The 26257-nt window shown below is 38.3% G+C and overlaps 1 protein-coding gene and 1 long non-coding RNA gene across 2 annotated transcripts in view; one reads left to right on the top strand and one right to left on the bottom strand.

Moving 5' to 3' along the window:
- The window catches only part of LOC111608670, a 38044-nt gene extending 21014 nt beyond the window's left edge, over positions 1–17030 (bottom strand). The window contains exons 1-2 of the long non-coding RNA XR_002752801.1: positions 16852–17030; positions 3547–3621 (exon numbers count right to left, since the gene is read on the bottom strand). This is a non-coding gene — a long non-coding RNA (uncharacterized LOC111608670). The remainder of the gene's footprint in view (positions 1–3546; positions 3622–16851) is intronic.
- On the top strand, positions 58–26257 carry cacng5 (calcium voltage-gated channel auxiliary subunit gamma 5). Its single transcript, XM_005807879.2, has 6 exons — positions 58–495; positions 17435–17650; positions 22596–22682; positions 22957–23097; positions 23204–23349; positions 24113–26257. Exons 2-6 carry the CDS (start codon positions 17455–17457, stop codon positions 24374–24376), a joined length of 834 nt encoding a protein of 277 aa, XP_005807936.1. The 5' UTR covers positions 58–495; positions 17435–17454; the 3' UTR covers positions 24377–26257.

Genomic DNA, 26257 nt, shown 5'->3' with positions numbered 1-26257 from the left:
CTGACTGCTACCGGAGATCACTCCTCCTCCTAGCATCGCCGTCCACAACGACTCTTTGAAGACACTTAACGAGACACGTTACATTTTTATTCCATTTGGGCTAAATATATATATAAAAAAATCTTGAATTGAATCGAATAAACTTCTATTGTAATAATTTTGTGTTTAGTTGTTGGTTACCTAAACCAGCTCGGAGCCCCGCTCATCACCGCCTCTGAACTGTTCATCGTATCCAGCATCATCTGCACGCGGCGTCCCTCTCGCACACCTGAGAGGAGAGGAAGAGCGCGCGGAGTATGCTGCCACGTGCCGCACGTCTCGCGCTCAGCCAGTTTCTGCCTGGGACAGTAAAAGAAGCGGCGCGCGAGCTCACGCGGCAGCAGAAGTTGCGTTACAACCCGCGATGAAGTGGACGGACTGACCGCAAACACAGCACGACATACAGAAGGAGAAGTGTTGCTTGTTTCTCCCCCCCAACGAATCTGCTTTACGAAGGTAAATTATTTCCGACTACTTTTACTTGAGCGTTTCTTTGGAGATGTAGCTTTTCTTGACTGTTTCTTAGCTGCAACAGGAAACGTTTGGCTTTTCTCTTTACACTTAAAATGAGTTGTTGGCAGTCAGCAACAAAAAATGGTTGCTTACGGTAAAGCAGGAATAATAAGTGACTTTTTCTGCATTCCTCTGTGACGAAAGAGGTGTTATTGTGGTAACAGTACCTCACACAGCATTAGCCAGGACATCACTAGACCATTTGCGTTCTTTTTACTAGATTGAAGGAGTCGTTCTTTGCCGTCGAATCTTCTTACCCTTACATATAAAGAAAAGCAAACACGTATTTTTAATAGTTAAAAGTAATGTCGTCGTTTTGTAGCGCCAAACGTTAGTGTAACAGATTTAGTTTCGTGAGGAGAGAGGAAACTGAGAAACAGAAAAAATAGAATATAGAATAAAATATCACAAAGTTAGCTGTGATATAAACAAATTTTAATCCACGTTTAATCTGAAGCACAAGTATTCCTGCGCCATTGGAGACACTTGTATGTAAACGGAGTTCAGATATATTCTTCCACTATAACGCACTATTTTCCACCAAGTCTGTGTTGTTGACTAAATGGTTTAATGTGTGAACACGTTAAAGGTTTCAGCACCATGGATAGTGATTTCGGTTTAAACAAATGAGCCAAGTCAACGGAGCTGATCAGTCACCTTGACTCTTGTTTGATTGAGAGCAAATTATTTATTTGTGAATACATATTAAGCTCGGGAAAGTGACTGTCAGTACTTTTTCAAATCGCTTGAACAGAAACTACTGATAAGTTAGTGTGTTAATTAGTTGCTGGATCGCTTATCAGCCATATTTTCATTTCACTAGAGGAATGCTAAATAAACATTACCTATAATGTTATGATCTAGGGGATTCATAGCATAATTTAAACTGAATTTATTGGGGCCTGCCATGCAAAGCAATGGCAGGAACCTATTACTATTGTCGGAGAGAAGCGTCTCTTTAATCTTTATTTTTCTTCCGTAACCGTTAATGCGGCTCGTACCGCTGGGTGCACACCTACAAATGAGGTATCAAAACGTGCAGAAAATTCACGCCATTGGAGCTATTACTTCTGGTGGGATTTGGGCTTAACGTGGCGACATAATTCGCAAAAAACTACGAAAAAAACCCCATTATAACTCAATGGGAAAAATCCTAGAAATACCCTATTTTTGAGGATTTGCTGTGTCGTCACAAATTCACCTAGAAATGCCATTCAAATTTCATTTTGTAGATACGTCTGTGATCTCTTCGAAAGTGAAGACGGCTCGTCGATACCAGTTATGGTTTGTCCACAATTTGCCTCTAAGCGACCCAAAGTTTCTCATTTTTGCTCAAATTAGAGTGACAGCCGACCTCGGATCAGATATGGGCACAACATTTCTTTCTCTCATCACTGTAAATGCTCTGAGTGAGTTACAGATATGAATCTCGGGACTATCGCAGAAGACACATTGAACTGTCATACGCTCGAAACGCTTTTCGAATATGTATTACGGTTCCCGAACAAGAAGGATTTGTTTCCAATGCTTTTTTTCAGTAAAGTGTGTTTGCTCAAACACACTTGTGTGTTTGAGAGCTCACAGCTCAGAGCTCACACCTGCTGAGACCATTATTTGCCATAGCAACGGAACTCAAGAGGCTATTGGCTGCTGATTTGGACTACGAATACGCATCGCTGTAGTTCTATCTATCCTCAGTTGAAACAGATCAGGACTGAGAACTGGCCTTTAGAACTACTGCTGCTATGGGCTGTATATAACTGATTTAACTCAGTAACTGTTACACATGGGATTAGTTTGGAACTTTAAAATGGAGAATAATAATTTCAAAATAAAAGCCTTGAATATTTTTACATCAGGTAATTGCTGTTTTTGGCTTTATTTGACGTTTTCATCCAAAGCACTGTTACACATGGGATTACTTTGGAACTTTAAAATGGAGAATAATAATAATTTCAAAATAAAAGCCTTGAATATTTTTACATCAGGTAATTGCTGTTTTTGGCTTTATATGACTTTTTCATCCAAAGCACTGTTACACATGGGATTAGTTTGGAACTTTAAAATGGAGCATAATAATAATTTCAAAATAAAAGCCTTGAATATTTTTTACATCAGGTAATTGCTCTTTTTGGCTTTATTTGACTTTTTCATCCAAAGCACTGTTACACGTGGTATTAGTTTGGCCCTTTGAAATGAAGCATTCTGAAAATTTCAAAATAAAAGCCTTGAATAATTTTACATGACGTAATTGCTCTTTTTGGCTTTATTTGACTTTTTCATCCAAAGCACTGTTACACGTGGTATTAGTTTGGCCCTTTGAAATGAAGCATACTGAAAATTTCAAAATAAAAGCCTTGAATATTTTTACATCAGCTACTTGTGTTTTGAGCATTATATAACTATTTTAACCCAAGGACTATTACGCATGGGATTAGTTTGGCCCTTTGAAATGAAGTTTAACAAAACTTCCAAAATAAAAGCCTTGACAACATTTTAAATCGTACCGAACGGTGCACGTCCGCCTCGCTTAACGTTCTTGCGGTTCTCCGCGTGCCACTGCTTACGTCGCGGCGTTCTTTGGCGTCGACGCCGATTTGTGGCGCGACGACGCCGGGCCCGAACCCCACGGCCGCGCCTTGGCAGGCCCCGGCTAAATTTCTTCCGAAATTTTCTAGTTTGAAACTATTATTTTTAGAATCAAGCATTTGCACTCTGCTGGTTGGAAATGAAAACTCAACAAACAGCCTCTATTTAAACTGAACTAGCAGATTAATTCAAGGCTGTTTAATCTTTTTGAATTTATTCCCATCTTTCCAAACTGCGGCATTTTTGTTCTGCTTTGGCTTATCCTTGAAATACTTTTTTTTTTTCTTTAGTTAGTTAGTTATTGCAGAAATGTTGCACGATTTACATCACAAGATGCACACTGTAGTCATTCGGCACAGCTCCTACCTGGCTTGCTGTTCTGAAAATAGTTTTCGTCCTCCTCACCTCTGCCTTTGTGCCTTGTTTACATCACACCGTTCATAGGTGTCGGCATCGCCAAAAGATTCACGTTGGGCAAACCTTAAGTAAAAAAAAAAAAAAAAGAGTAAATGCCTGAATCACAAATATCATACTGCGAAAAAAAAATGTCACAAAAGTTGATCGTATGTAATGCTAAATATTTTGAATCTGTAAACTGTTGCTGTGTCTTGTGTTGTGCCTAGTCGGACAGCTTGGTCAGAATTTCAGCTTGTTTTAAAAAGTTACCCGCTTATAAAGTAAATTCATGTTTACTGCTCAGAAGCAGCCATTTCTGGTGTCAGTGAGACGTTTAAAAACAAAGTCAGAGGATTCACACAGATTAAGCGAAGCTGTTTAAAAGAAAAGCATATTTTTCTAAGTCGAGTCTTTGGTTCATTCAAGGGAGAGACAGAATGGACGTTGCAGCAAGCCGGGCGAAGGAAATGTCCTCTATTTTACCTTTTTGAGCTTTCAGGCAGTTTGTCAATGAACATTGTTAGCTTCTTGGAAATGTCGGAGTAAACGTAAAGCTCTGCCTTTTCAAGAATATGTCTACAGAGTCGGCTGTTTTAGTAATGCTAGCTAGCTGAGCTAACCGTCGTATTTGCCAATAAAAGATGCCAAAGATGATTTAAAACGAACATTTCCAAAACATTTAGGATCTGTGTTAATGTAGCAAAACCCTTTTTTAGAACAACTGCTCTCTCACACATGCGGCGATGTTGACTTTTTTGCTCCTACTGGGGTTTAGGACACCCAAGTGCATCGAAATCAAAGCAACCTGAATGTTTTCATACTCCAAAGTTGGCGAACACTTGTGCACAGCAACACTGAAGACACAGATACTCAGCCTGTCCTTGTAGCAGCTTACCCGAACAATGAGAGAAAACATATAACAGTAATCTGGTGCTGGAAGTTTAAAGCTCTAGTAAAATGTCAAATACATCTGGAGAGAAAAATGTGATAAAGCATTTTACCCATCAAGGTAGACGAATAAGAAAATCCAAAGTATGCCAATAAGTCTTTATGGTAGGGCTGAGTGGTTTCCATAAAGACACGTTGGCAAGGCATCTTAGAGACAAACGCATTGATTGTTATGAGGAAAATAAAATGGTCAGAAAAGCTCCCATGTCTACAACAGAGGAGTAGTAAGTTGCAATTGGTAGTAAAGTGCTTTGCCAATATGACTAATAATAATAATAGTTTAAAAAAAAAGCATCTCTGTGTTTGGAAGAAATGTTATAAGTGCTCCACCTGTCAACATTAATAAAGACAGTTAGCAGGTTTGTAATTTATCCTTACAACTATTGGCTTGCAAATGTCAAATAGAAACTGGTCAGAAACCATGCAGAAAATATGAAATGCAATGCAAAAATGTATCTGTTTTTTTTCCCCTGCGGTATTAAAAATGGCCTGATTATATCTCTTTATATTATGGTTCTAATTGGATGAAGTCAGTTTTGACCAGTCAAAGATTTACAAAATCCAAAGATTGGAAATGAGCCTCAGGAGTCTGATTGGGTGGATCTCTAACTAAAAGTAATTTCTTTATTTTTTCTTTTTTGCCAAACTTATTGTCATCTGGCATTAAGTACTTTAAATGGTTGCTGTTTCATTGTTTAAATTCTTCTTTTGTCAGATGAAGGTCTGGTTTCCATAGAGCTGCTTTTACATGTCCCCATTGCGAGGTTAATAGAGCTCAGGATTTTTTCTTCCTCATTGAGTATGTAAGTGTTTCACGTGTCTCCAGGAACAGCCAGTTGAATATGTGTGCACTTAAACACATTGCTGTAAGTAAGCATGCTTGTTTTGTGGTTTTGGCAGTATTTATAACTCTAGATCTCAGGGTTTAATCAATCATCCAGAAGAATTGAGTGCACACAGAATATGGATAAAAAGTGAAATAACTAACTGAACACTCTTAACCAGATGTTCCCATATGATTCTTGTCCTTCTTTAACGCACATATCCTAACATGTAATCAGTGTTTGTTTGTTTTTTTAATAATTCATCATGAACAACGTATTTATGTAATATTTCTTCGCCCTGTTTTTGCTCCATCCTATCTTCCAGCATTTAAAATGCGCTGCCAAACAGAAAGCCTTGTTTTGGGAATTGCTCATCTATCCATTCATGCCTTACTAATTTGGAGGCTTCTGTGTGTGGCGTTGCCTGGCGACAGGGCCATGTCAAGCTCTTATAAACGGCAGACTTGTTCTCCCAACAAACACAGGGAAATGGATGTTAGTACCATTGCTCTGGGTCACCGTTTTTATGCCACTGTCATTTATTGTGTTTTTTTCTTCTAGACGTTGCTTCTGAGGTAATTTTACATGAAAAGACTTTGTTCCAGTTGTGGAGAAAATCATTTCGCATTAAGTAAATACACATGATTGTCACAGTAAGCAACACTTGATCGTGGAAGGCCTTCATTGATAGTAAACAGAAGTTAATGATTGGATTTATTCCTGCCATTAACTAACTAGAAAGGGATGTAAAATAGGTAACAACAACAACATTAGTATTCTCATTAACTAGCCTAATATGAAATACTTGTTTAGAAGAAAACTTCAAAGTTTGGTTTTTTTGCCTTTTGGCTCAAGCTAGTCGCTGAACATGACACAGACTGCGCAGTTCTAAAACTCGGAAAATCACGGTACATCTTTATAACCGACTAAAGAGCAGTAGCAACTGAGAAAAGTTCAAATGAAACAGGGCAAAAGAGTGAACCAGTTGTGTTGCAGTGACTGGTCAGAAAAGAAGGAAATACAAAGAGCGTTAAGGCGATTGGTCAAATTTGCGGAAAAGTTGCGATGACTGTTGAAAATTGCAAGTCCACGCGAAATTTTGTGACTGATGAGTGAATTTGCATTAATAGTTGCACTCGCCACACCTGACTATTGTGATAACAGCTTAAAATCTGAATTGTTAATGACCTCAGAGTCCAGAAGTCCATCTTGAAAACTTACAGAGCTTTCCAGCGTAGGCTAGACCCCCCATTCAATTAGCTGTTTACATACATGCAAATATGTGACCCACTCAGGATTTTACATGGATTACAGGGATTTTTTTAATGTTGAGAAGATGTGAAGGTGTGACACATACATTTCCACTTCCTTCCCTGCCTTGACAGCTTGAACTTGCACTTCTCCACTGTCTTCCTCTGTTTACCAGATGAGATGTCGTAAGATGCGTTCCCTGCAGCGGAGCTTAAATTTCGATGTGTACTCTCTGATTCTGGGAAGGCATGCCCTCGAGGGTTAGCCAAGGCATCTCCAAAATTAGTCCGCTGAGAAATTATTCTGGCTTGTTAACGCTCTAATGGAAGAAAGCATTAGTGCAGGAGATAAAGAGAAAACTGGAAGCATGTCCCACACATGATGGAACGCAAGTTGAAACATGCGGAGAGGAAATTAGTTTTCTGTGGAGTCATTAAGTGCAATAAATATATTGTTGAGTGTTATAAAACAGCTTAAAGAGATAAGTTGCCTACCTAATAACCTAACAAAACACTGTTAGCTGTACGTCTATTTACACACATTCATAAAACTTCCTCTCCATTTTCATTAATTAAACTCTGCACACTGAAATGCTAACAGTCTAAGGTATTGCTCCATTGCTTAACAACCTTCCATCAACAGCATTAGTCTTGATGGGTTTATTCATGGAGTGACCTTTAAATCTCGGTACCTGCCCACAGACGTGTCCAAACAATTTGCTTCGGCCAACTGGTTAAAAGAGCCAGACTTGATAAGAGAATAAGAAGATGGTATTTGAAATATGAAGTTATTTTCTACACATCTGCTTCCTGACTGTCATACCCAATCTTTCTCTGTATAGGAAGTGATCCAGTGTAGCAAATTCACTTTTCCTTTGTCAGATGGAGCTGGAGCCCCTCTGAACACTGACTGGCATTAACTTCAATAAGCCGTTGGTCCTTTTGGAGACATTTGAGCTGCAAACAGAATGGCAATATCTCAGGAAAGAAATCCTTTTACTAATTTTTAATCAGAATGTTCTGATTTTGAGAGCTAGGATCCTTCGGCAGTTGAGAAGAAAGAAAAGACCTGTCATAAATTATGCATCCATTGACTATATAATTGCAAATTCTAGAAATAAATTTGCTTAATGAAAAAACAGCTATTTCGAAAAAACATTTTTCTTTAAAACAAATTTGGCATTAGGACGAGGAATCAGTGTATTTCATAAAACATTAATGGAAAGAATTTTTTGGATCTGGAGGATGATGTCTTTTTAATGACTTATCGCGTGAACCAACTCATTCACTTGTGATTTTCTTCTGTAATGGAAACACCGCAGTCTGCTTTCTAAGAGACCTGCTGGATTCAGGGTCAGAGGAATCGTCTGTTCTGTTCTGTCCTGACCCGGACCAAATGTGTGGTCAGTCAGTGAGACGAGAAATCACAAAGTCAAGCAAGTGGTAAAACACAATCAGCCTTAAGCTACGTCGAACACCGAGTGAACTCCTTCACCTGAGAAGGTAGTCTGTGGTAAATGGAGCCTTTCTGGGTCGTCATGGCAGACGTGATTAAGTCTCTGATCCTGTATGTGAATCCACTCTCATTGCAAATGTGAGTCAGATCAGACTCAGACTGCAGACAAATGTAAATGCTACAAAGGAGATTAATCGGTCATTCAGAGGTTTTAAAATCACAAAACTGACTCAGGCTGTTTTACAAAACATTACAAACCAGGGCTGTACAATATCAAGAAAATGTGAAGTTATGATACTATTGCTGAATATGCAATGATGATATAGTCTAATGATTAACACATACATTTCCTTTACTTTCTTTTCCTTCATCCCAGTGTCACTTAATACCTGTGAGCTTTACCATATTGGTCACTAAATAATCATCAAGAATGCAAGGTTTCCCCCTGCTAAGCCCAGTGCTCTGGGCGCTAGGGCAGTCATTCAGCTGGCCGCCATGTTTTTGAGTTAAAAAAAATGTTTAAAGTTGACAGAAAATTTGAAAATATCACCTGATAATTATGCATTATTGTAAGACTGGAAGATTAATACCTAAACACCAACTTTAAGTCTTTAAAAAGGCAATAATTAAAAATGCTAAGCCTGGTGGGGGCACAAGTAAAGCCTGGTGGCCCACCAGGCTTATGAATGGGCATCGACAGCAGTGAAAGTCCATCCAGCAAATGATTGGTATTCAGCGTTTACATGTGTGGCACTTCAAATGCAAACATCCAGATTTCTCTTTGAACTTGACCACGCAGCTCCAGTGATTTGCGAGACACCAAGATCGTAGCTGCATAAAGTTTCTGGGTCACTGACATTAGTTCTGTGATTTCAGAAGTTTAATTTCAAGGACATGTTTATGTTGAGATGTTGACATGCGTTTAACTTGACTTGATCATAAATTTACAGGTAGATTCAAACTCTTTTCCATGTGTGACACGCTCTCATTTAACATCTGAGTGATGGGGACTTCCAGTTTCACTCAGCTGAGTCTGGGGCCTGATGACTTATCGTCTCTCTCTCTCTCTCTCTTGCGCATTAGGGCCGCCCCTGACCTCCGGCTTGCCCTCCCGTCCCTAGCAACGTCACCTAACAGGAGCCAACTCACACAGTGTGATTGGCCTGTCCACATTGGAGGCAACAGAGGCTCTGCACTCACAGCCATGCTCTTACAGCCACAGAAACTGGGTCAACAAGCATGCCAGAAGAGATCTGCTCTGTGACACTGACATACCCCTTACACAGAATCATACAAACAAACAAATTCAAATTAGGGAGCCAGATGTCTGCGGTGTGATTTCTCACTTTGGACAATGCAGTACGTATTTCAAAGCTCTGGTTAGACGATTAAATATTTGAATCAAGGAAGCATGGCTGGGATGACTCAGATGTTAAACCTGATTATGAAAATTTAGATCTCTTTGTTTTCAAAGCGACCACTGCTGTGTATGTGTGTATTTAACTATGCAGTATACAAAGATAAGCATTGTCCAACAGCAAGCGCAATCCAATCGACATCTAGTCCTGAAACGATTAATTGGATTGATAGTGATTAATCAATTATTAAAATAATCGTCAACTAATTTTGTAATCAATTAATCATTAACTGGAGTCCAAAAATGTAAAAACAGAAAAAAAAGAAGCAATTTTATGAAAGAACAACACAGTCAGAGCAGCAACTATGCAAAAACCGTAAAAATATGCATCAGTTATTTAAGATAATAAAAAAACATTCTGTTCTACCAAAAGTGGTTTTATTTTAGCTTCAAACTTTGTAAGTAAATATCTTATTATGGACCTTTTATTATCTAATTATTAATTGAAAAAATAATTCACAGCTTAGTGCCGCACAGTGTTGATGCGAAGTCAAGCAGAAAGGGCTGAGCTGATGTTAGAAGTTTGTTTTTTTCTGCAGATGCGTCCAAACGTGCACTAAAGGAATGCTATGCTATTGCATTTTAGGAAATAAAATGTTTATTTTGTCATTTAAAAAAGGAAATTAAATTATTGCAATGTTGTATTTAAAAAGCTTTTAATTGAAAAATCTTCAGAAGGTGGCAATTTTTGTATCCGATTAATCAATTGATCATGAGAACAATCGATTGCTGCAGCCCTGTCTGATCTGACTGATCAAAACCTTTTAGTTTTTGAAAAAAAAAGTGTTATTTTTGCTTGAGGCTGACTGAAGACTGTGTGCACAATAAGAAATGAGACAGGACAGACATTGGCCTACTTTTTGGTGATGATGTGCCCTTTACTCCAGCAATGGCTTATGTACGTCAGCCTGACTCGATATCAGCACGGCCTCTGGGCCCCAAGGAGAGATGATCTGTGTCAACTTACTTGTGAAAGCATAAAGATCATTGGTGACTTTAAAGTTGTTGTTTTTTATTTTATTCTTTTGCTGCTTACATTTATGAGACTCCTTGAAAGGTACATTTCACTTCACTGACATCTATATATAATATAAGTACCATATTTGTTATTCTATCGTTAAGCGTTGCAAAAATTCTGCTGGTCTTTTTTTACCCCCCTCAAGTGCAGATTAATGTTTGTTCAAGAAACGGGGCTTTCTTTTCCCCCATAAGCCTTCGTGATGTTACTGAAAGCTTTCATCCCAGTGGCTTTGAACATTTAATGAGAAACATTTCTTTATAAAGATAATATCCCTTTCTCCCAGCTTAGATCAGTTACCATACACAGACTTTTACAAAAGCAGATCAATGACAGAGATGATTAAAATTCATGAAGGCTTTACTATTGTGATGCTGTGTGGGCTCTCTGATGGGTATGTGATTAAACCAAGTATACAAATTCTGATTTCATTTAATGTGCCAACTCCTTTGTAATTCTAAAAGTAATTTTAATTTTTGGTCATTTTGTCTCATTTTCAAAATATGAGCAAGTTGAGTGAAGCCTGGATTAAAGCCCAACCTGTTATGATTATTTTTACCCCAAAATAAATGTTTAGTATTTTACACCAAGAGATGCAAGAAATTGGCTTCAAACTTTGAGAAGCTAGTCTTAACTCTGCTGCCTAACTCTTTACTGCCAGTTTGTGCACTGAAAAAGTCAGCAGAGTCTCATCATCTGTGAAAAGCAAAAATAAGCTTGAGTCACCTTAGTGACCCAAAAAAACAAACAAAGCAAAAACAGAGATGAGCCTCATTTTATTTAATGGAGTGTAACTCTTTGAAATACTTGATTAGGTTGAGTGGAAGCCACGACTTCAACACCCATTTAGCGTGAAAACTGTTTTGTTTCTAACAGGTTGGTCAGATACATCATATTAATGTAACTCTCAAGGCTTGAGTTGTGTTGAAATTGTCTTGTTAAACATTTTTAGACATATTGATATACAGTTTGATTGTGTGGATCTAACAAACAACAGATACGTCTTGAATTGATCCTGCTAAATCACAGGTGTCAAACTCAAGGCCCGGGGGCCAAATCTGGCCCGCCGTAGCTTTTTATGTGGCCCTCTAGACTCCAAATTACATCAGTGAGTCTTTCCAGTTTTTCGCAAATCTGTAAAATTCACGCAAAAACAAATTTCCACTTTTTTTCCCGATTTTACTGCAAATTTTCTCGAAATTGAATCCGTAACTGATATAGCGAGTGGTAAAGAGTCACATCTAACGTCATGCATCAGCGTCAATATTGTAAAATTCCTTACAAACATTTCTAAATATTCATCACAAAATGTCAACTAAAAAAGCACTAAAACAATCACAAAGTCCTGTAGGAACAGCTATTTATTGATATTTTAACAGTTTAGTTGGTTTTATTGACATATTCTGGCAAACCGGCCCTTTAAGAACATTCAGATTTTAGATAAGGCCCAAAATGAAAATGAATTTGACACCTCTGTGCTAAATCATGACTGACCTGCTGGTAGTCCTGCTTTTTCGGCTTTTAGCAAGAAAAATTTTGCTTTAGCAAATTATTTTTCTTATTAGTTTAGTCTACTGATTAAAGGCAGCATGAAACGTAAATATTAGCTATAAGACTGTCTTTTTTTATGCTCATTTTGTTCAATATGTGAAACTTGTTTGAATCATTTTGTGTGTTTTTCTTTTTGTTTGGTTGCAACTGGGTTTTACTGCTGCAGTACTTCCTGAAAAACATTTCTAGTTTAAGAAATGTTTCGCACTTTTACAAAACCCATGCTAACAGTTAGGTTTTGAAAATCCTTAGTTACAGATGGGAATGTGTCTTAGCTTATGTTAAAATAGTGTATACCTACTTGCTAATAATCTGCATTGTTTAGATGACTAAAGTCTGCCCTGGTTATTACTGGGCTTATCACTGATTTCCTCACCAATTCTGTCTCCCATTTCAAACACACATATTGTCATTTTGTCACTTCTGACTTCAATTTCCTTTATGTAAACAAATCATTTCATGCTTGTGTACGGTACTTAGAGCATTGCACATCAATTTGTAGGTATTGTGGGACATGGAAAATATGATGTGGCTTTCAAATAAAAATGTAAATGTAGTTGAAAGGTGTAATAGCATCTATTGATGTCTAAATGCTTTCATAAAGTTGTTGGGGTTGATAAAGTAGGCCAATGAAACCCGACCTGCAACATCTTTGTTAAATATATAAATCTAGTTTACGCTTTAAATCTACATCTACCCTGATGTAATAAATACATTTTTGTTTAGAAACAATAAATGCTAATTGCCTGAAAACACTTCTGATGATTTCCATCTGGAAGGGCAGGAACTATGCAAGAAAAGGTTTTTGTGCTGTTGAACTGAAAACTGCCTTTTGGGCGAATGCAGCACACAAGAAAGTTTATTGAGCGGAAAAAATCCATCATGTTGCATCTTGAGTCTAAACAGCTTTAAATAAAGCACTGGCTTGGAGAAAGTGAGTGGTCTGTGATTGCACCACAGCCACAAATAGCTGTTGTTTAATAATAACCCTTTGACATTAATGCTGGTGCTTTCACTGGTAGTGAAATCATTGTTTATGCAGACTTCCCTACAATAGATACAGTAACTCTGCAACTATGTGTTAAACCTACAATCAGTGATGGCATAGTTACTTTGAAAAAGTTACTTTAATCGAATTACTGATTACTCCTTGAAAAAGTAACTTAGTTAGATTACCAATTACTTGATTTGGAAAGTAACTAAGTTACATTAAAATTAACTTTTTTAGTTACTTTCAGCAGCTGCTAACCATCAACGCTCTTCCACCTGTGAAAATTACATTGATCTTTGCCGATACTTAATTGCAAGTTATTTTATAATTGTAACATCAACAATATAACAATATATCATATATCCACTTATAAGGTTAAACTGAAGGGGAGATTGTTTAATGGTTACAACAGTACAAAAAAAACTAAAGTAATTTGTGAATGTTTTTGTGTTCCAGTGTTGTCTGGAAAACTAGAAATAGGATTTTATATCCCTCCCCCTCGTTCGCTGTCAACGCAGCGCACAGCGCTCCTCCTGCCGCTCCACAACTCAGGTGTCCCGCTGCACAGATTTGTGACACTTATCTTAATATTACTGATTATAATGGCGTTTAGTTGCAAAACTTTACGGACTCGTTCATTCGTGGCTGTTTTCACGTTTATTGCGCTGTTCAGATTAGTCTCGGTGTTTGCAGTTTGCTTGTAATGAACGGAATTGGCGACCGAATCTCAAAATAGTTCCTTTTCAGGAACAAAATGCGCATCTTCCTCCTTTGTTTACATTTCTGTCGCTGCTGACGCTGTCGTGTAGAAACGGGGGTCACTCCCCAAGACGAGTAGAGGAAATAAAATGAAATTCCAAAAGAAAATAGTAACACACAGTAACACAAAGTGATTTCGATAAGTAACTGTAGTCTGACTACTGGATTTGAAATAGCAACGCGTTAGATTACTCGTTACTGAAAAAAGTGGTCTGACGTTACATAGTAATGGACATCACTGCCTACAGTCTCCTGATAAATTATGTATACAACCTAAGCTCTGTCTGTGTACTTTATAAGGATGTTCTGCGATGGAACACAAGGTAGGGCACAGCTGTGAAAATGTTTTTTCAATATTTTTTCAAATAGGTGTCTCCTTTTATTTATTTATTTCTTTTTTTGCTGTAATTAGAGCCTCAGCTTTATTAACGTGTCTCTCACCAACTTTCCAGATCTAAACAGAGAAAAGGTTACCTATTCATTTAGCAAAAGAATATCAAGCTCTGCCATATTGGTGACTGCACATCCATGAACATCAGTTTTCAAACCTGACCACAAATTTTTAGATTCTGTGGTTCTTTCTGACACAGTACTGTGTTTTGATCTAAACCCTGCTATAATCTACCCTTTAATCCACACTTCTGACTTGTCCTCTACACACCTAAAGCAAAATGTCTCATGTGGTTCTTCCAGTAATGTCGTTATTCTCTCCACTCTTCCATAAAAGACAGATCTGTGGAGTAATAATTGTCCCACTTACAGATCCTCTCACCTCAGCTGTGGATGTGTGTTTGGCTGCTCCATTATTTACCAGTCTCCATAATGGCCGCCTCTTCTGATTAATCTTGTTCTTTTCCTTCCTGTCATCCTAGAGTGACGGCCACATCCTGGCAGGTTTCCAGCTATAACCGCTCTCATTCAGCTTTCAGATGATGACTAAACAGAGCTCTATGAAACATTAAAGTTTTGTTTTGCAACCTAGACCTGCTTTAAACGTCTCCACAACCTTCTCCCTTGAACATTTTCCTTGAATTTCTTAATATGTGCTATTTGTGTTGTTCTGTCATATAAAATCATATACATGACATACTTAGGTTTTTGGTTGTATAATGTGAAAGGTTTCTGACATGTTATATTAAACCACTGTTTTAACTTACTTTAGACTTAATTAAACTGATGTCTTCCTTTAAACCAGGTTTTAGCAAGTTGGATATTCATAGATTGGATGATTAAATTATGGGCTGCATGCAGGGCCGGATTTACAAAGATGTGGATCCCTGGGCTGGAGAAAGCTTTGGTGCCTCATCCACAAAGAAATAATTAATTGACTAATACAAATTATTGTACATTAAGAAGTATTCATATACATCAGTTCATACTGATCCATGGTAGTTTTAATGGCCTGTGGCTCCATGTTGTTCTAAAAAAAATGCATTATAATTTAATTTATTTATTTTTTATATTTATTTTTATAAAAATCCCGAAATATTCATACAATTCACCTGATATGACCCTGTGAGTTTTTTTATTTACTATTTTATTTACACAATGTTTGCAAAATACATATTCATTAAGAAAAAAAAGAAACTAAAAGACTGAAACCCCCCAAAAATGCAGCTGTGGGCTACTGACCCTGTAAACAAAGATTTCTTTACCCTCCAATCTTTCTTTCTTTCTTTTCATAATTGCAGAAGTATATGTTTCAAATGTGCTCAAAATACCTTTTTCTCCACACCTCATCTCTCCTGCTGATCTTTCCTCTTTGTCGTAGCACCAGCTCACGTCTCAGACGGCACTTATATGAAAACACATCAGCTCTAGTCTGTTGGGAGATTCGTTTTCTGTCGTGATACAGAACGTTGATCCACCGAGAGCCAGATGTGAAATGCCAGATTCAAAACCCTTTCACACGTTCCCCTGCGTCCTCCCAGCCTCGCGGCGTCCTCAGTTGCGGCGGCACATTGAGAACTCATTATGTGAAATCATTTCTTTTCACCCAGCCCGCCAGGCTCCGGCTCCGCTTTCCGGAAAATGCTGACTAAAGCCACCAGCTGATCCACACGCATTCACATGATGGCACATTTTTCACATCTTCTTTTTTTTTTTTTTACTTACTTTAGGAAGAGTGCATTATTTCTTAAGAAAATACAAATAAAAGAGATGAGCTCAGGTTCTTGTTTGAGCGTAATCAGTGTTATGATTTATACTGCAGTCTTTTCATGACTGCAACAAAATGATTTAGTCGGCTAGGAAAACATTAAACGATCTGCTTTAATAAAGAATAGCCGCTTAACCTTCTGGTGCTGCACACTATTATTCAATTCAATTAAGTTTTACTAATCCCTTCTTGTATGCACTGCCTTTTCTCCGTTTGCTACAGATTTCTGTTTGTAATGACAAGTATAACTGTGAATCAAACTAAGAACTAATAAAGTGGAACAGATAAACTTGATAACATGAATACTGATTGAGCTTCTTACTAGTAATTTTTTCTTTTAAGACATAAGAGTTAATATTGTTTGCACAGGGCAGGAGGGAGTAATAAATTGCACTTGTAATATTTTTTTAGACTCAGATTTGTGTTACTTTGGTAAATTTACAACATTACAAAAAAAGGAAGCAAAATAAAATGATATTTTATAAACTAATAATTTACCAAAAACAGAACAGGCTGACGCCAAAGCTTATACTTGCCTACTCTATTCAACATAATAACTGTTCATGTACATACATTTATGTTTAAATATGCATGTATATACAGATATACAGTACATGCATATTACATGCGTACATGGTCACACAATACATACATACATCTACATACCAGTATAAGCTTTTATAATGTTACACTTTGAGGATCTTTTAAAGCTCACCAACATAAATGAAGATTATCGTCCAACTTTTCCCACAGTTTCACACCAATAACTTTTGTACAATGCTTTATACATGTCAGGATTGGGTTTTCTCTGTGTGGATTTGAGTTTTTCTGTGTGTTTATTTTGGATTTCTGTGTCATGAATCTACGTGTTGTCCTGTTTAACCCTTAATTGTTCCCAGGTGTTTCTCGTTCTGTGATTACCCTCTGTGTATTTAGCCCCACCTGTGTTCCTTGTTCCTCGTCGGGTCCTTGTCGTATGTGCCACACCAGTCTGTTGTTTCTGTCTAGCTGTCCAGCTGTCCAGCTGTCCAGCTGTCCGTTCGTTTACCTGTTGCTGCCAGTGTTGATCTTTAGCCTTCCGCTCAGCTGTGCTGCCTGGTTTTTGGACTTTGGATTTGTGCTTTCACCATTAAATCACCATTTATTTTCTACAACCTGAGTCTGCCACGTTCTGCCTCACCACCTCCACCACACTTCATGACAATACATCATTCTCAGTATTTTATAGATGCATAAATATATATAACGTCTTTACATTTTAAAATATAACTCTGAATAAATCTTTTTTGTAACTTAGCTAATGTTTCAATAGTTTTCTTTGCTTTTCCCTGTATTCCTGAACAATGTGACAAATGGGGCACAACCAAGGAGGAAACCTTTTTACATTCATTAAATCTTTTATTTCAAACAACATCCCAATAGTTATTTCAAAGCCAACCGCAAGTTGAAGTAACAATGGTGTGTCCTTTCCTGGTAAACATTAGCATCAGTGTGTGACTGCTCTGCCTTTCCTCCCTTCTCCCAGCTGCGCTCTGAGGCTGCGGCATGAGCCTATGCGGCAGGAAGGCACTGACGCTGCTGAGCAGCGTGTTCGCTGTCTGCGGCCTCGGCCTGCTGGGGATCGCCGTGAGCACCGACTACTGGCTCTACCTGGAGGAGGGCGTCATCCTCCCACTCAACCAGAGCACCGAGATGCGCATGTCGCTTCACTCTGGCCTCTGGAGGGTTTGCTTCCTCGCTGGTGAGTTCGCATGAAGTCGGAATGAGCGACGACATGAAGCAAAGCGCTGAAGTGAATCTCCTAAGTGCAAACTGATGTTGAAGTTGGATGAATTTTTTTTTATTTTTTTTATTTATTTCATTTCGCCTAGGAAGCAATAATAGACGACATGCTAAGTGATAACTATTCAACTGGCAGAACATCTAGTGAGGCGGAGAGCAAACACAAAAACAAAAAGAAACATTTCTGATGTTTATAGTCACTGATTCCTGTGGAAAAATAAACTTAACTCAGCAGCTGGGATGGGCGATATGGATTTAAAGTTTTATCCAGATATTTTGCGATACTATTGTGATAATGATAAAAGAGTCAATAATAACTATTTATTTCTTTGTTTTCAGGTAACTGCATGACTGTGAGTGTGTCACAGCAATTACAGCCCCACAAACACAAACACTGTAATATGCTTCTTTTAGGACACCAGTCACTTAAAGAAGTGTGATTCGTATCACTGAAATGCTCCCAGTAACTGCATTTAATCATATTTTCAAATTAATTCATATTTATTTCTTCCCTCATTAAAGAAACAGTGGAGAATATGGCAAAATTAACACTCCGGACAGTATGGACAGTTTTGGGGGGGGGTTTAGCATCATTATTGAAATTTATCATGATAATGATAAATCATAGGAAATTTATCACGATAAATTATAAATGATAAGATGAACGCCAACCGCTACACACCAGGGCTGGTTTCATTTTACTTACTTTTCTTTTCTTTTTAACGCTCAATTTACAACAGTTTGTAAATTGTCGTGCAGTTACCGGGTTACTCAAAGTGAAATGTGTAACTTTTTCAAATTATTTAACATTTTGAGTTTTAGGGTCTTGTAAAACATTTCCTCTTTTTCTATAAGGATGGTACGACACATCAAAATACGTCACACTAGGCATTTAAATTATGACATTATGTTATCCTTATTGCTTTTTATGCAATTGGAAGAAATGATGGTGATATCTAATGGAAATATCCAATATACTACCAAGCGAATAATTGGAGAAAACGTTTTTTGCTTGAGAAATACAAATGTTTTTGTTATTTCATATCATTAAAACGTTGTCGCACAATAAGCATGACATCACAGTCGTTTTTGTGAGTGTTTTTGTAAGAACAGCTCAAACCCCTTCGTTAATGTGACCTATACGTTTTTTTATAACGCAGTGCCTATTTGCTATTCCATAATCTCACAGCTTAAAAGTTCAAAACTTTCATGTAGGGCTGAGGACAAGGAAGAGGAGGAGAATTGGAAACATATTTTAAATAGTCTAAAATATTTACGTGTGATCACTAAATCAATCTCGTTTGAAGCACCAAATTTCTTCCACATTCTCAGCTGCGTTTCTTTCCTTATTTCCTTTCTTTTCTTTTTCCACTTGAATGTTGCAGGTACAGAAGATCAGTGTCCGTTTGAAGCCGCTGAATACTTGAGCATGTTTCTCTTCTTCTTCACTTTCTGCTCCTCATTTTAACCAGTCGCTCAAACCTTAATGCCTGTGTGTGAGCTTCTGCTCTCGCAACTGTCAGCTATTTTTACTCCGGCTGATCGATGGTTGCTCATGACTTCTCTCCTCACAGCTTAACCCATGACTGACTTACAATCTGTGCCTCTAGAAGTTCCTTGGACTGATACTGGAAAAAATAAAACATGTTCTTGTTCCTTTGAACTTTTCCAATAAGATAGATAGTTGTAATTATTTTAGTTATTTAATGCATGGCATTAGACGGTAAAGATTACTGTTCCTCCCCTCAACTGCAGCACTATAAAAAGCATGCCTGGACATTTTTAAGAGCACTAACTATTAGTTTTTAATCTTTTCTTAGAGACAAATTCCTCCAGGCAACTTTTTTCCCAGAATAAACCAGGTATTACATTGTGCTTTTACTTTTCTGCAAGCTATGGAAACTGTACTGCTGTAACACATCTGTGTCTCAATAAATCAGAATTTCAAATGATCAAAATGTTTTTATCCCACTAATTCAATTCATAATGTGACACGCAGTAGTAGGCTTCATGTGCTTCTGTTTGGTCATTTTTATGATTTTAGTTTCAGCTAATTAAAACTCAAAACTTTGTTGTTGTTTTTTCAAGCAAACAACCTTAATACAACAGGAATGAATTTTCGTTTTTATGTTTTGGATTTATTACGTCGTTCACCTCGTAAGCTGCACATTGAGTATCAGCCCAATCGAAATAACTTTCGTTGTTCCCAAGAGACAACTTCAATTCAATACAACACATGTATTTAACAGTAAATAAGGCTGTTTACATCTGTCAGAAGGCATAACCTTCACTCAGCCACAGCACCAGATGTAACTACCGTCACCTTAGATCGTTTTTATACCAACAACCTGAAACAGATCACGTTTATCACTCATCAGTTCTTCAGTGACGTCGTTTGTTGCTGCATTTCCGACGAAGACGAATCTTTCAGCCAAATCGATGTCAGATTGACTTCACAATTTAACTTTCAAATTTGCTGCTAAATTCACAGTTGCTGGAAAGCGTAACAAGCGAGAATTTCAAACCAGGCCACATTTTCTCACAAACAACGGCACGTGAGATCGACACGAATGTTGAAATGTGGCCTCTTTTTTAGCTTGCAGCACAAACGTTGCATGTCATCATCTATGTGTTGTAGATTTCAGTCAGTTCAGAATAACAGCGTTCCTTTCTCTTGTATTTTTGTGTGTGTGTGTGTGTTGTTGTTGACTGTGGGGGTTTTCATCCCAGCAGGGAGTGATCAAAAATAAACTAAGTTCAGCTGCAGTCGATTTCATGCTGGTACATCTTGCCCGTTTTAAATCACACGCCGTGCTTTTCTTTCCCAAACTTTAATGGAACTGGGACGTTCTCCAAGAAAATCCAGCATAAACATGAACACAAATGCAAAGATATTCACCCTGTTAAAAAAGTATATCTACTACGTTCTTTAATAAAAAAAAACACACACACGCCAAGCATGCAGTGGTTTCAATTACACTTCATTTTATCCAATTAAGTTTGATCTGTAATGTCCGAGGAAAGGAATATGGTCCCTTTTTTAACTCTGTACATTTATCATAAAAGTCATCTTTTTTTTTATCCTGCTCACATTGCTAATATTGTGTTTTTTTTTAGCTATGACCCACACATCTGCAGGTTTACCACCATCATGATTAGTCTGTTTTTTACATGATATATTGAGTGAAGGTGTCAGGAAAAGAGAAAAAAAAATATTGACTGGGTCCACTTTTCCACTGTACAGCTCCATTAACCTCGGACTTGTCCTGTTTTAATCACTTAATCATAGTAAACATGCATCCAAATCCAGCTGTGATTAGATAACAGATGTTATCCTATGACTATCCAGGTCATGCTCAGCAGTAGGCCGCACACATTACCCAGAGGTTCAGTGAATCTTTTAGAGGATATTGAGTGGCCTTATTTGGTATTTAGCTATTGTGTTGGTAAGTATTTGACCCAGAATCACCAATTAAAACCTTTTTGGTCAGATGTTCACGCTAGAGTTTAGATTTATGGCTCAAGCCCGAACCCGGGTCGGGCCAGAATTATTTTCTTGATGGTTGGGTTGGGCTTCTGTGGTGGTTTTAATAAGCCTGCAATACGTACAGCACAGAGAAAAACAAATGGGAATGTACATTATAAAGTTGTCTGAATTGACTCATTATAGTGTAAGTAGAGTCGATAGTTTGACCTGTGGAAATGAAAGTAGGTAGGGAGCAGAGGTTAGTCAGACTGTAACAAACACAGAGTGTGCGTGCGGCTCCGCTCTTATCAATCACACATCCCAGAGGCTTTGCACTTGACTCACCCTGCAGTTACAGCCAGCCACAAGAAGGGGCTGGAAGACGTTAAACAAAAGCTAAGAACAGGAAAAGGTACACCGTTTACTTAAATGGTGGCCTGAAATAACTTAATAATTAAAATAACATATCTGGTTTACTTATGGCCCGGGTCTGTTCAGGCTCAGACACAATATCTACGGCCTCAAACAGGCCCAGTCGGATTTGTAGGGCCCGCTCTAATTCAGGCCTAGTTCACAGCCGCCATTAAAATCCATCTTATGGATTTATTTTACTCAGGTTAACTGCCTCACATGTAAACAGGCATGTGGCTTCTTGACTGAGTCAGACCACGTCCACGGTTGTGATAAAGGTTTCTAAAACTTCACAAATACAGTGAATCACTTTGACTACATTATTATTTATGCAGTGACACAATAGCAATAGGAGCAACTTGCAGAGACCAGTTAACACAACATGTACGGTTTTGAAGTGTGGGACAAAGAACTTTATTAGAAATCTTATAAATTATTTTTTCTGCCTTTATAGCCCCCTGACTATACTGATTATACTTTTAATGACCATTTTTTTATAGCATAAAGTGAACAACAAAAAACTAAAGCGTTCTAATGTATAGTTGTATATTTTTAGTTTATGAACCCATGCTAGTTAGATAAGCGGAATGACCAAACCTCACCTCTTCTGATGCCTCGCTGTGTTTGGGGTTAACAAAGTGCTGAGGAAACACATTTAGTGTCGGGCTTTACAGAGTGCGTATAAAAAGAAACAAGGTGTTAAATTCTAATGTTGGGTTTTCTTCAAAAGCACATACTGACAGCCGAAGCTGCGCCTTACATCAGCCAGCCTGTAGAGATGATATTTCTTTTCAACATCACTTCCTGCAGATTCACAGATGGCATAAATAGAAGCTCTCTCACCCAGATTCACAAAATGTTCTCGATCCAGCAAAACGTAGGTGACTGCTAAATGTTTCCCAACGAGGCTGAGTCGTGCTTTGTCTCATTCAGGAGGCAAAATTGTGTAGTCAATTATGAAAAGTTTTCCTGATTTACGTTAATCTGAATTGAAAAGGTTTTCTTCTTTTTTTTCCCTTGATTTCAGGCGAAGAGAAAGGCCGGTGTTTTACCATTGAGTATGTGATGCCCACTAATGTCCAGATAACGTCTGAGTCCACCGTCAGTGTGCTCAGTAAGTATTCGCTCACTTCAAACTACACACAGCATGAATCCAAACTGGATTTCGTTTCAAAAAGAGTTCAGACTGGGGTAAAGTAACCTAAAAAGAGACTCTGGTTTTCCTGGATTTAAAAGCAAAAACCCAATGAGACATACTAGGAAGTCAATCTTCAAGAAGGTCGTGTTGTTTTAATATACGACAGAGGAACGAACCGCTCAAAATCTTTGAACTTCTTCCTCTCAGATGGACTTTTTTTTTAAATACCTTTTTTCCCCTGTCGTCTTAGAGATGATCCGCTCTGCTACACCGTTTCCTCTGGTCAGCCTCTTCTTCATGTTCATCGGCTTCGTGCTCAGCAACATCGGCCATATCCGACCACATCGCACTATCCTGGCTTTTGTTTCCGGAATCTTCTTCATCCTCTCAGGTACCTTGCGTAGAGTCCAACAGTAACGCGTACCGTCGTCTGCATCAAATCAGTGATTACGATTTCTGCGAGAAGCGTCACTGACCCGCCTCACGGCGTCCCGCAGGTCTGTCTCTGGTTGTCGGTCTGGTTCTGTACATCTCCAACATCAATGATGAAATGTTGAACAGGACGAAGACTAGCGAGGCTTACTTCAGCTACAAGTACGGCTGGTCTTTTGCGTTCGCCGCCATCTCCTTCCTGCTGACAGAGGTGAACTTCATAACTAACCGTTTCTGTCTTGGTTGCCACGGTTTCTGTTTAACGGAGACTTGCAAATGTTTTCATGGCCCTTGTGGTTTTGCACATCTTGTCGCACATCAAAGAGTTTATTTAACTCTCTGATGTTAAATATCGAGAGTTTATTTAACAGACCAACACAAATTAGTACAAATGGGGAAAAAATGTTTTCATGTCTTATACAAATAAAAAATGAAAATGCGGCATGCATTTGTGTTCAGCCCCCCCTTACTCTGATGCCCAACAGTGTAACAAATTGCTTATTGAGAAGTCACGCAATCAGACAGCAAATGTGTGCTACAGAATAAAAAATTTAATTAAATTGACTCTAAACTTACAAAAAGAAGTACAATAGGAGGGTGTACATCAAACAGTATTTGCATGTGTTAAAGTGGTCCAGTCAAAGGCTAAACCTGAATCCAATTAAACATCTGTGGCAAGAGTTGAAAATGTTTGACTTCATGTAGACTTAATCAGCTTGAGCTTTCTGTAAGGAAGAACAGACAGAGCTAGTAAAGACATACCCAGAAATCCTGAGAAAGTTGGGAGCTGAATGCAAATATCAACTGTATCAATAGCAATAATAATAACAATAAAGTTATTTGAATTTTGACTGCAGTGTCACTTAAACTCTTGGGACTTGACAAGACAATGTCTTGTGAGCGCCCCTTTAACGTTGAAGACAAGGTCGCCCAGGTCGATCTTGACTCTCCTGTGTGTTTCCCGGCTCTTCCAGACGGCGGGCGTCATGTCGGTGTACCTGTTCATGAAGCGATACACGGCGGAGGAAATGTACCGGCCCCATCAGGGCTTCTACCGGCCCCGCCTCAGCAACTGCTCAGACTACTCTGGCCAGTTCCTCCACCCGGACGCCTGGGCGGGGCGTGGCCGCAGCGCCTCCTCCATCTCCTCCGAGGCCTCCCTGCAGATGAACTCCTCCAACTATCCCGCCCTCCTCAAATGTCCAGAGTACGAACAAATGTCCTCCTCACCCTGCTGAGGCGCCGGACCCACATCGCCGCTCCACGCCAACACCGATGGGGGGTGTGGGGGCTTATTTTATTTTTTTCTGCCCAGGCTTTGGCATTTAGTTGTCAAATAATTTGATATCATCCATTTTGAAATCCTCGCTTTGGATGCTTGTAACATTTCTCTTTGCTCTCTCAACTGCTCCGTTCGTAGCTTTGAGTTTTGGGTTTGAAAGAAGCAAAGCATGAGGCTACTCTATGTGCTTCGGATGAAAGAGGAAGGTTCAACTCCCGCTCTGTTATTTAATGACTCATGCAGACTTTGCATGTTACACATGCACACAAAAAAAATCCAAACATATGGCTAGGAAGTTTACATAGAAAGCATTAACCAATCGGTCTTTATGCTGACTTTAAGGAAACTTTCTCAGGAAAGTTTATTTAATTAAAAAAAAAAAAAAGCTATATCATAAAATTTCTTTACAAGCTGCAGTTTACTGCTGCAAATGTGTCATGCAGATTATTCTTCGAGCATGTTTACATTATGTTCAGAACCACATTGTAGAACAAACGCTTTGAATGGCACAACCCTGCGGAGATCCTCTCACACCACGTAAAATCAGCTTTATTATATAAAACTCCCTTTTTTATAAGCAAGTAATTTTACGGGCATTACATGATGGGAGTGATTATGAAAAGTGGTGACTGATATTTATGTAATTATTGTCTAATATTCATTCTCAGAGTATTTCACTGTACATTCTCATGTTTGACAAACCTTCGGCCAACTTCCAGAAATAGAAACGTTTTTAACCTCACTGCACTGGCATTGAGAGGAAACTATGGGTTTTGCATTTTAAACGACTCATGTAAAGGTGTATTAAAGCTGGTATTTGAATTTGTGAATGACTGTTTCAATTTAGGCATACTTATGTGTACTTGCAAAGCTAATATATATATATATATATATATATATATATACTGTATATATGTATATGTATAGCTTTTACCTTGCTCTCTCGACTTATGGTGCAAAAATGCACAGTAGCTTTACTTTGTGAACCAGAAAATGTGTTCTTAGCCCAGCAAACTGGTACAGAAGGTGAAGTGAGGTAACATTTCGAAAGAAAGCAAGTAATCTGTTGATTGTGGTCATCAAGTCAAATGGATTTGTAGATGTAGAGTGTGATAAGACCAGAGGGAACGTGTGGTTATTCATGTTCGAAGTGGAATGTGATTGGGTCAGGTGGAGTTAAGAACTATTTTCATATAAAATTGTCGTGAATGTAAAATGTGCCGAAAGAAAACACTGCTAAAAGAGATTTCCTGCTTCGAATACCTCCCCAGACGGGATAGTATGCAGTATTAACCAAATTACAGAGACATATTTTTATAACGGATCACCTTGTAACATCATGCCTACATGTGTGGATTTAATGCAGCAGCAAGCGTTCACTGGACACATATATTTAGTCTCGTGCAATCATTTTGCGTTAGTTCGGTATTTTTATTGAAATTATTGATACTATATAATGTTGCATGGTGTGAACGCCACCTGAAATTACTGGTTTGTAGCATTCAGTCGCTGAAACGCGACACATTCAGTGCATCACAAACCGCGCAGAGTTCAACTCTCACTCTCAAGCACCGTTCTGGTAGGCTGAGCTGTAAACAAAACCAAAAAACAAGTTGCTCAGTTTAAACTCTGTACATATTAAATCATCGGCGTGTACATAAACTCCTTTTTGTATAAATGGCGGTGTATGTGAAAACTGTTAGGTTGTGTCACCTATGTAGCTCCGTCTGCCGTGTATCGAACAGCTGCTTTGCCTCCTGATTCACATCAAGTGTGAGTGTTTGTGTAATGTTAAGCTGACATGTACATGGTATCATAGTCAAACATGAAACCTTTA

The sequence above is a fragment of the Xiphophorus maculatus genome, chromosome 5 (genome assembly GCF_002775205.1).
Source record: "Xiphophorus maculatus strain JP 163 A chromosome 5, X_maculatus-5.0-male, whole genome shotgun sequence".
NCBI lineage: Eukaryota > Metazoa > Chordata > Actinopteri > Cyprinodontiformes > Poeciliidae > Xiphophorus > Xiphophorus maculatus.
The sequence above is the reverse complement of the archived record's forward strand: the minus strand, read 5'-3'. Positions and strand labels throughout refer to the sequence as shown.